Genomic DNA, 11,507 nt, shown 5'->3' with positions numbered 1-11,507 from the left:
TACATATGTGTGTATATGAGTGTGTTATGTGTGTGTGTGTTATAGAGAGAGAGAAAAGAGACTGAGAATGATAATACACATCGGCAAAATGTAAACGTATCCGAGTAAAGGGTACATGATTATTCGGTGTACTATGAGCTCAGTAGCTGTGGCTCCCGGGCTCCCCATCACAGGCTCGATGGCTGTGGCGCATGGGCTTAGCTTTTCCACGTCACGTGGGATCTTCCTGGATCAGGGATCAAGCCCATGTCTCCTGCATTGGCAGGCAGATTCTTTACCACTCAGCCACCAGGGCTAACCTGGCCAAAGTGTCAGTCCCAAAGATAACATGCCAGGGCTTCACCAAAAAGTGGAATTTCCCTGGTGGTCCAGTGGCTCAGACTCCACACTCCCAGTGCAGGGGGCCCAGGTTCGATCCTTGGTCAGGGAACTAGATCCTAAAGACACAACTGAAAGATCCTACATGCCACAGCTAAGACCTGGCGCAACAAAATACATAAGTAAAATAAATATTCAAAAATTTAGATGTTAAAAAATGGACCCCAGACATAAGAGGTCAAAGGTTCAAAATGGTAGAAGCTGGTTTTGATAAAATTTGATACAGCCTAAAGCTAATCCATGCATGTAAACTTTTGTTACAAAATCCTACAGAAATTGTTAATAGATAAAGTTTCAGTTGGAGAAGATGAAAGAAAATGTTCTGGAGATGGATGGTGGTGATGGTTGCATAGCAAAGTGAACGTACTTAATGCCCCTGAGCTGCACACTTAAAAATGGTTGAAATGGTGGCGATTGATTTGTAATGAGTTAGAACATTAAATCAATATGTTGTGCAGCTGGAACACGGACAGTTGTAGGTCAGTTATACTTCAATTTTAAAAAATGGCTAAAACTAAATTTTATATTATGTATATTTTACCATATATAATTGTGTGTATATATATACATAATAGAATGATAGAGGGACAAAATACAGATATTCTAAATTCTTCCACTTAATTATACGTCTTTCAGTTGGCATAGAAACGAAAAGTAACCAAAACCGAAAATGCTGAGATTTCTCTGTATATGCAATGTTATCACATATAGCAACTTTGCTATTTACATCTTATTCATGTTATATATGTTACTCTTATTGTGATAAAAATACAAGTAATAATTTAAAAAAAAAAAACCTTATAGAGGGGTGGGAGGTGGGAGGGGGGTTCAGGATTGGGAACTCATGTACACCTGTGGCAGATTCATGTCAGTGTATGGCAAAACCAATACAGTATTGTAAAGCAAAATAAAGTAAAAAAAAGAAAAAACCTTATAGAAAAGACTAAGCAGCTGAAGTTTTCAGTAAAATAAAATTTTAAATGGAAAATAAGTTGGAACATGTTAGTGCTAAATAGAAAATGAATCACAGAAATACATTGACTTGATGGTGTTTGTCCAAAAGATGTATATTTTTATTTATTTTTAAAATTGTATATATTTTTTGGCTGCACCATGCAGTTTATGGGATTTTAGTTTCTCAAACAGACTAAACCTGTGTTCTTGACAGTGAAAGTGCCAAGTCTTAACCACTGAACTGCCAGGGAATTCTCTGTAAGATACATATTTTTAAACAGATGCCATCAATATTGGTAGAACTCTGATTAAAATAGGCAGGATGAAAAAGGCAGACAAGATTGCAAAGCAAACCGTGTCCCACTCTGATGATTGAGAGGGCAAGTTGGCTGTAATCAAAAATGCTGAAGGCACATACACCCTGCCAGAAATCTTGCTTGCTAATGTTTATGCTCCAGGCATAGTTGGATGTGTGTGTGTCTGTTGGCTGTAGTATCAATACAATTCATAATAGCAACAACAAAAAATTGGAGCTACCCAATTGGAAACTGGTTGATTGGAATTAGAGTAGATCAGTAGACCATCTAATATACACCAGGCAGATTTTACAAAACGTTAGATAGTTGCAGTCTGGGTGCTGATAAAGCTGAGATGTGCTGTTACCTGAAAAGACAGGACACCGACTGATAGATACACACACACACCACCCCTAGAAGTACATATAGAAACTGCTGAAAAGTTCTCTTCTGCTAGAGGTCTTGGGGGAAAGGAAGACTTCCTTCCTATTGTGAAGGAGGAAACAGACAGAGCTGGACTCCGTCTCAGGCCAGGCTGCGAACATGAGGCTACATGCATGGTCACCCTCCCAGGGGACTCTGAACTTTGTGCCCAGTGTCTATAGAAGTGGCAGACCAATGGGAAACCAGACCCCCCAGTAAAAGAGCCTCAGGACTTGGACTTGGACTCTCCGTTGCCTAAAAGAATATGCTAATTATCTTTGTAACAGAACAAAGTGGTAAATCCCGTTATGTTCATCGGGATATGATCACAGGCCTATTGATAAATATCCACTGTTTATCTAGTCTCGTGACACATGAATCATGGGTTAACTTTGATCGTATCTCTCTTTTACCTTGTCCAGACTAGTTTCAAGGAATTTGGGGAGGTGGATTTGAGCAAGTACACTTAGGGTGTATAAGGTTTTCACAAAAACTGGTCAGGGTCCTTGGCTAAGAGGAGACTCTGCCTTGGGCCCGCTGGTGTAATAACTTGCACTGCACTATCTGCATTGTCCTTCTGAGTGAGTTTCTTTCCCGGAACGCGTGGCTACAATTGCATGGTTTTTGCTTTTACAGCATTGATGCGTCACTCTTACAACAGAGGGAAAACATGTTCACAAAAGGTTTGGTGAGACTAGATGGCCATAAGGTAATATCTAGCATTGATTATTTACGATCTCAAAACTGTTTTGTTGTATCATCACAGTGTCCACCAGGATTTGTTGCCAACTATTTAAAAATCCAGAAAGTTTACATAGAAAATTTGCCTCTGTGATACATAAATGTTTGGTCTTTGTGCCTGATTCTTGGCACACAGCTCCTGAAAAAAAACCTTTGGAATCTCCCAAGAAATAGGAGAGTCTCTTGTAATGAGCAGTTCTTGGCAGGCCCCTAGATGTTTCAGCCCCACCTTCCAAATCTTCAGGAAGTGGAGAGCTGGTGACTCAATTAATCACCAAAGGCAAATGACTCAATCAACCAAGCTTGTGAAACCTCCATAAAGACCTCTCAAAAGAGGATGTTCAGAGAGTTGGAAGGCTGGGGCCTCTGCCTGAGGCTGGGTACCAGCTACACAGGCCTTCCCTGAACCCAATCTGGTTAAGCCGCCTGCTCCCTAGGCAATCATTTCTATTACGCAGGCATACTGTCCTGGGCTGTTCACTTCCTTGAATCACATTCCTATCCCCTCCCACCTCTCTGAGAGGACACCCAGGTCTCCGGGAGGGAGGGCAGTGGGCATTATTTACTTTAACACATGGCTCAGAGGTTAAAGCGTCTGCCTCCAATGCAGGAGACCTGGGTTCGATCCCTGGGTTGGGAAGATCCCCTGGAGAAGGAAACGGCAATCCACTCCAGTATTCTTGCCTAGAGAATCCCATGGACGGAGAAGCCTAGTAGGTTACCGACCACGGGGTCGCAAAGAGTCGGACACGACTGAGCGACTTCACCTTCACCTCTGTTTACCCCTACCTGGATTTCTCGAGCAGGGACTTAGAACAGATATCTAACTCCTGAGGAATTCTGGTGGAAAGGGAAGAACAAAGTGACAAGGATCAGTTTCTGGATCTCCAAGAAGCTTCAGTGAAAAGATTCAATAAAAGACTTGATAAACGAGTGAACAGCTCCCTCCAGCAAGGGCGGAGGTTAAGCTGTAGACTTCATCTATGCGACACCTTTCCCCGGAGGATGTATGCCTTCTAGATGGACGGGCCTCAGCACATATTCCGACCTGGCCAGTACAACGCCTGGGGAAGCTCGTACTAATGGTTTCAGGAATGGGAAACCCACAAAAGGAATAGAGTTTGCAGGCTGAAAGAGCTTAATCCATTCGTGCTCGCAGGGGCCACTCCTTGAAACTATCACGGAGGCTTCAGCACATCCCCAGCTTCTCTTCCCACCACTCTTAGCAAGTAGTTGGGATGTAAGTAAGCGCGGGGCGGGGTTCGCTCGGTGGCGGCTGAGCAGCTGCAGAGCCCCGCGGCGAGAGGACTACGACTCCCAGCATGCCCCGCGCCACTCAGCTTCCCACTTCCCAGAAGGCAGCGGGAGGCGCGTTCCCGACATGCCTCGCGGAGGCCGTCAACCGCCGGATTTGAATCGCGGCACCGCTCGGCGGCGGCGGGATGGGTGCCCAGTCGTTGCCCCCGGCCTGGCAGCTCTACCTCAAGGACCACCGCGTCTCCACGTTTAAGAACTGGCCCTTCTTAGAGGGCTGCGCCTGCACCCCGGAGCGGGTAAGACTTCCCGGAGTCCCCATGGTCCTCCCCGCCCCAAGAGTCCCGCCCCCGTCCTGAGGCGACCGGTCCCGCGGACTCCAACCCTTCCGTGGACTTCTAGGCTCTGAGTGACCTCTCCCTCGGGCTCCGGCCTTTCTGTGGACTTCCGGGCCCGGGGCGACCTCTCCCTCGGGCCCCAACCCTACTGTGGGCTTCCAGGCCCGGGACAACCTCTCCCGCGGGCTCCGGCCCCTCTGTGGGCTCCCTCCTCCGCGCTGGGGCCTGAGCTGAGCTCTCCCTTGCAGATGGCCGCGGCAGGCTTCATCCACTGTCCCACTGAGAACGAGCCCGACTTGGCTCAGTGTTTCTTCTGCTTCAAGGAGTTGGAAGGCTGGGAACCAGATGACGACCCTATGTAAGTCCCGCAGGCCGGCCTCACTGGGCTTCCTGGGTGCCCCAGTTCCATCAGGACCTTTTGTTTTGTGTTGTGCTCCTCCAAAAAAAAAAAAAACACCTGAATTTTGAAGGGTTAGTGAGCTTCAGCTTTCCAACCTCCTTTGTGTCCTAAACAGCTATTGTAATGGATGAGTCTGCTGCTGGCACCTTGGTGATGCTTTCAACCTAATCCAACCCGATTTGGGGAATATCCTTCTGGATGGATGTTAAAGAAAGGCATTTTCCTGTGGGTTCTTGATACCTTTTAAGTTAGAATGCTGGAGCAGATCCTGCTGTGACCTAGAGCTGTCCAAGTGCCTTTCCTGTTTTAGAGTTTTTAAACCTGAAGCTTTATTATCTGGACTATCATTCATGCAGCAGAAAAACCACACTTTGAAGTAGTACCCTCGTGTTGTTTTGGATTTTGTTCTTCGTGTCTAGTTTGCGTGTGTGTGTGCCTGCGTGCGTGCATATATTCAGACAGACAGCAGCTGTCTTCCTGTAATGTAATACCCCATTTTTCCCCTCCCATTTTTTTTCCCTGTCAGAACCAGTAGCTTCCAGAACGTGATTTTTTTTTGTCCTAGAGACTCTCTGGAGTTGTTTGTCTTCTTGGCAGGAAGAGTATCACTGTGTTTCCGTAACATGTTTGCTCTTGTGACCCAGTATTGACTGGGACGGCATGGTGACCATACCAGGGATCAGTGGAGAAATGCTGGTTGTTTTCTCGGGAGTGAATTTCCAAGTGCTGTGATGTCTTCGGATTATAGCTGCTATTGGCTGTCCTCTTGGGATTTGTGTGGCTGTGTGTTTCTTCCAGATTGTTCTGGGTTGTTGTGGTGGTTTTTTGTTTGTTCCTTTTGGCCGCATCAAGTAGCTTGTGGGGTCTTAAGTTCCCTAAGGAGGAATTGAACCTGGGCCTCAGCAATGAAAGTGCAGAGTCCTAACCACTGGACTACCAGGAAGTCCCCAGACTGTTCTGGTTCTAGTGCAGTCTGCCGTGCAGGGATAATTCCCGCTGGAGAGAATGACAGTACAGGCACAGGAATTCACTGGAGAAACCAGGCCAGTAGTGCCCCTTCTCTGAACCAACAGATTATGTAATAAGTCCAGTAAATGAGATAACTGCAGACGATTCCGGATTTTTAAGGGCTTTGACGTGGTACCTTTAGATTTACACTCTGTAACACTTTTCCAACTGCTTGCTAAAGGACTCCAGATAGAATGTAACAGCCATAGGAGGGGGATGGAGGGTGTCCACAGACCAAGAAGATGCTGAGATGAGGTATGTGGGAATGTGAGTCTGGGCACTGGCTCCATCCACTTCAGAATTCACACTCTGCTCCTGACGCAGAGCAGCGTGTGTCTCTGAGGTGGGGAGGGAGACTGGTGGTAACAAACTCTTCTCCCGTTACTTCACTGTCTCTGTTGACATGCTCATGTATTGTTTTTTCTAGAGAAGAACATAAAAAGCATTCATCTGGTTGTGCTTTCCTTTCTGTCAAGAAGCAGTTTGAAGAATTAACCCTCAGTGAATTTTTGAAACTGGATAAAGAAAGAACCAAGAACAAAATCGTATGTATAACTGGAAATAAGAACCAAGAGCAAATCCTGTTCAGCATCTTTAGTATTAAACTCCTGCTGCCTCACAAACACTACATAGACGCTTTTCCTCAGCACTTTCTAAACCCCTCAGATATGTGTGTGAAGATACAAAAGGACAGAAAAGCATATGACCTAGACTGTCACCTTGGGGTTGTGCAATCAGAAAAAAAATGCATGCCCTGAGTAGAGGTGCCCTCAGTGTGTGGTTACCCCTGGTGGTGGGACGTGTGAGGGCTAGGCTGGCATTCCTGCCTTCAGTGACAACTGAGATGGTAACTCCTTTATACGGAGTGTGTTCATGTGTTAGCAGAGCTGGGAACAGAGGGTTTGGAGACACAGAGTAGAGTGTGTGTCAGGGAGGGGCATTATGTGTGTTGGGAGAAAATAGTGCCAGTCCTACTGGACCTTGAAGGGGTCTTTGCAGGCATACTTTGACTCTTGCACAGGTAAACTAGATTATTGGGAGAGTGAAACCATGAGTCCGTAAAGAAGCAGCTCCTAAACAGCCTGGGCTGTAGAGAAGTAAGGTTGCCAGAGAAAACCAGGACTCCCAGTTAAGTCTGAATTTCAGGTACACAAGGAATAATTTTTTAATATATCTCACATTTTATGTGGGTGTTTACTAAAAAATTACTTGTTTATAAGATGTTCACATTTAACTGAGCATCCTCTCTCTTTATGTGCTAAATCCAGTAGCTTTACAAAGAATAAATATTCAGGTATTTAATTTCTTTTTAGCAAAGCCCTGGGCGGGGAGTCCAGACATAACACTTGTCTCTGCCACTCACAGACTGTGAATTTAGACCAGTCTTGATCATAGTTTCCTGCCTATAAAATGGAGGATGGACCCCCATGGTTTCTGATATCCCTTTCAACTTGAAAATCATGTTCTTTTTTCGAGATCAATATACATAATTCTGTCTAATATGGTACTTTTCAAATGCTAAGGACAAAATTGAAAAGTTTTTCGAGAAGCGAGAAGTCAGTGGTCAATAAAGCTATGTATTCAACGGAGGTTTTGGGAACTGCTGTGTTGCAGTTAGGAAGAGGGCTAGAAAAGGCCTTTGAAGTTAGGGGTCAGTTCATTTTCTGTGAAGTACCACAGATGGTAAGTGTTTAGCCATCATGGGCCACAGAGTTTCTGTTAGATTTTCCTTTTTTAAAAAAATGTACTTCTTCATTTTATTTTTTGCTGAGTCTTACTGCTGCACTCGGGCTTTTCCTAGCTGCAACAAGTGAAGGCTACTCTCTAGTTTGGTGCATGGGCCTCTCGTTGCGGGGGCTTGTTGTGGAGCGCAGGCTCTAGGTGCAGTCGTTATGGCCCATGGGCTTAGTTACTTCTCAGCATGTGGGGTTTTCCCGGACCAGGAAGCGAACTGGTGTCCCTTGCAGGGTGGATTCTTAACCACTAGACCGCCAGGGAAGCCCTAGAAATTATTCTTTGTTTGTTTTTTTCCCACAAATATTTAAAATCATAAAGCATTCTTAGCACTGGGTTAAGAACAGGCCATGGGCTGATTGGATATGTCCCACAGGGCATATTTTGCCAGCCCTGTTCAAAGTGAAAGACCAGCTTGTGTACTTTGGGAACGGTTGTGGGAAAGCTATGTCTGCGAATGGGAGGAATGTTAAGGGCAGTACAGTGAGACTGCAGCCAGATTGTGGAGCTCTGAGAAAGACAAAGATGTTTTGGTAGTTGAAACAAATAGGAAGACACACTATAGTTGTCACAGTCCAGTCCTAGAAAATTGAGTGCTTGTGATCCTGTGATCTGATAGAAGGTGGCTAACCTGTTGAGGAGGGTGACTTAGGAGGACTGGAGGAGGAGACCCAGGAGATGCTGGGCCTCTGTTACCTGGGTGTCAGCAGTGGGGCAGAACCAGGTGCGAACACCAGGAGAAAAGTGGGGAGATTGGAAGAAAACGGTTTGCTTCTAGTTTGCAACTGCTTTTTCATTCTCCTCAAGTCAAAATACTTTAAAATCTATGCATTTGTTTTTATTACCTTGTTTAATTATAAAATAAACTATCAGTATAAAATATAAAGCTTTTGTAAGGAAGAACCAAAATCTTCACCCCTATGCCGGTGGTAACCACCATTAACTGGTATATTTCCTTCCAGATCATTTTTAAATGTATCTATTTGAGGAAATTCCCTATTGGTCCAGTGGTTAGGACTCTGCACTATTACAGAGGGCACAGATTTGATCCCTGGTCAGGGAACTAAGGTCCTACTAGTCTTGTGGTACAGCCAATAAAAAGAAAATCAAATAAAATTCAGTTTCACTGGTGGCATTTTATCTGCTCAGTAGGAACATGTGGCCAGTGATTACTTTATTGAACTCTGCAGACAATTGAACATTTTCATCATTGCAAAAGATTCTGTTGGATAGGGCTGCTCTAAAGTGACACCCAGTTGTGAGGTTTGTTGCAAATAATATATCCCTGATACAAAAATTCAGGTCCTTTTGTTTCCTTATGGGCATATGCTTGTGAGTGGATGCAGACAGTAAGATTTGGGGTCAGAGCCAAGTGCAGGGAATGGGTATAACCAGAGGCCCATCTGCTTCCTGCTAGAGCTCCAGGATGAACCATCTAGAGTACATTGCTCCTGGAGGTAGGCTGGCATGCAGACCTTGTCTGTTCTCTGATAGGAAACAAGGTTGACAGCTGATCTTTTAAACCATTGATTTAATTAGCAATGGGATTGCAGTACAGTTTTAAGACAGACATGTATCCAGGTGAGATAATTACATGTTGCAGTTTACAAACACTGGGAACAAGGAACCAGTGCTGTCTGCCGTGATGCTCAGCATTGATGAGGCCCCATGTTTACCTGAGATGCTGCTGGTCAGTTCGAAGGACCACTGACTGGTCAGGCAGCCACGTGGGTGCTGGCTGGCGTGCGGCCAAGGAAGAGCTGGGGCTCGGGGTCTGACCCGGTAGCACACTGTGTGCTCTGTGCTCCTGCTGCTGCACCCCCACCCTCTTTCGAAAAAAGTTACCTCTATTGTTTTTCTTATTTAACCCAATAAAAACCTATTGTTTGTTTTTTAATATGGCAGAGAAATCAAGTAGAATGAATTTGGGAAAAAGCTTTCTGGATTTGCTGACGTGATTGTCATTTGTCTCCCTGGAGAGAGCACTTGGCATAAGGAAAGATTGGAAGCCAGATTCAAAGAGCAACTGCAGGTGGCAGGTTTTCTGTTTTAGGAGAAAGCTGATGCTTGACAGGGAGGAGAGGAGGGCTGTGGACTTTTATGTGGAAGCTGCAGAAGCAATGTAGGTTAGTGGGGAAGAGCAGGGCTCTGCCACAGACTAACAGGTAACCCTGAGCTGAATGGTACTCTGGACTTAAGCTTCCTCTTCTGTATAATGGAGATAAAGGTGGCGTCTACCTCATGGAACACGGAGCGGTGAGTAAGCTAGCGTGTGTGGCAGGTAGAATGGTACGGCACAAGCGAAGCCATCCACCAGTGTCTTCTGTTATAATTATTGTGAGGCAACTCAGATGAGAGGCATTTGAGGGAAATTCCCTGGCAGTCTGATGGTTAGGCCTGGGAGCCAGGGTTTGATCCCTGGTTGGGGAACCAAGATCCCTGGTTGCGAGGCCTTTGAAGTGAATGAGAATATTTACCCCATATAGCTGGGCATCCCTATCCGAGCATGCCTAGAGCTTCAGTTTCACGTGTGTATTCTTTATTTCCAGGCAAAGGAAACCAACAATAAGCAGAAAGAATTTGAAGAAACTGCAAAGAAAGTCCGCTGTGCCATTGAGCAGCTGGCTGCCTTGGAGTGACACCTCCCTGTCACTGCTGCACAGCGACACAGACACGTCATTTCCAGGGCACACCCCTCAGCGTTACCAGTTTTTCTCTGGAGCCTCTTAACTGTGCCTTAGGAAAGCAGAACATCAACATTTTGAAATGAGAATATTTAAACTGTATTTTTTTATTTTTTTTCTTGAAGTTGATGCCAGGGTCTTCTGTTATATAGCTAGAGCTAAGTACAATAACTGACCCTGTCTTTTCTCTTTGGTAGTTTTCGTTTTTTTGCTTCCTGGACTTAGCAGGGTGAGGGGAGACATTTGTTCACGTGGGTAGAGCCCTTTTACAGCAACATGTTTGGGCTTCACGAAGCTGGTGACTGGCTGTCCAGCTGAAATGTGATGCGTGAATGTGATCATAGGTCCGTTATGACTGGACAAACAGGATTAAGAATGCCATTTTAAGTTCCACTTGCATAATATTCTGCATTTATGGTATGCACTCATCATGTTCCAGATGTTCTGTATTATCTCACACTGATTTCTGCAGGTCTGTGATCATCTCTTTTACCCCATCAGGTCTGTGGTGTCACAGCAGCTCCCTTCCTCCCAGACAGACTGTATGGCCCTCCCTGCCATGCCTCTGAAAATGCCCTGTGTGTTAGGGGTTCCTTGCCATCACATCTTGTGATTTTCAGTTTCACAGGGGTAGCCATGGGATTAGACCCCAGGCTCTGCCTCTGGACTTGATCTGTGTCAGAGCCCTTTCCGTAACTGTAATATGTGTGTCTTGCTGAGGGGGATGCAGAAAGACTGATGTCTTGAGAGTAGAGCTGGCCTCTTGCTTTGTGGTCAGCTTGAAGATACTTCTGCCATGGCTCCTGGCAAGGTTGCAACATTTTTCTACAATAGACAGGGAGGTCTTTCATGCAGAAAAGGAATGTTTCAGAGGCCTGGCTCTCTGCTTCTGGATAGCAGAGCACACAGAGTGGATTCTTCCTGGGGAGTCCCGCTATGGACCAGCTGTCATCCGTTGGACGGGGCACACAGGGGCAGGATGAAAAATCTGAGGAAGGAGTTCATGGACTTAAGTATTAATACTCTTCAAATACCTACTTTCCATTAATGATGTGCATTAGGCAACTGATAATTCTCCTGTCTTTCCAATGTGAATCTTCCTAAAGGAATAAATTAATTTAAAAAATAGATTGCAAAACCTCTTTGGGGGAAACTTTTTTTAAAAAAGCATGTTTTTTTATGTTGTTTTCAGTCTTGCATGATCATAAATGCAATGATGTATGTGTTTCAGCCCCAGCACAGACTAAGCGAAGAGTTGGAGCAGTTGTAAAAAAATAAAAAGTGTGTGGAACACCCA

The 11,507-nt window shown here is 45.1% G+C and overlaps 1 protein-coding gene across 2 annotated transcripts; it reads left to right on the top strand.

Annotated features, from left to right (window-relative positions):
• Positions 1 to 3,436: 3,436 nt before the first annotated feature.
• On the top strand, positions 3,437 to 11,507 carry BIRC5 (baculoviral IAP repeat containing 5). 2 transcript variants are annotated; one of them, XM_069543890.1, is made up of 4 exons: positions 3,437 to 4,345; positions 4,633 to 4,742; positions 6,220 to 6,337; positions 10,076 to 11,507. In XM_069543890.1, exons 1-4 carry the CDS (start codon positions 4,235 to 4,237, stop codon positions 10,163 to 10,165), a joined length of 429 nt encoding a protein of 142 aa, XP_069399991.1. In that variant the 5' UTR covers positions 3,437 to 4,234; the 3' UTR covers positions 10,166 to 11,507. The 2 variants fall into 2 exon arrangements, with proteins under 2 accessions (XP_069399991.1, XP_069399992.1); XM_069543891.1 differs by lacking the exon at positions 6,220 to 6,337 and having other exon boundaries at positions 4,162 to 4,345.

Source organism: Ovis canadensis, chromosome 11 (genome assembly GCF_042477335.2).
Source record: "Ovis canadensis isolate MfBH-ARS-UI-01 breed Bighorn chromosome 11, ARS-UI_OviCan_v2, whole genome shotgun sequence".
NCBI classification, from domain to species: Eukaryota; Metazoa; Chordata; class Mammalia; order Artiodactyla; family Bovidae; genus Ovis; species Ovis canadensis.
Note: the sequence above shows the minus strand (reverse complement) of the source record. Positions and strands in the feature narration are given on the sequence as shown.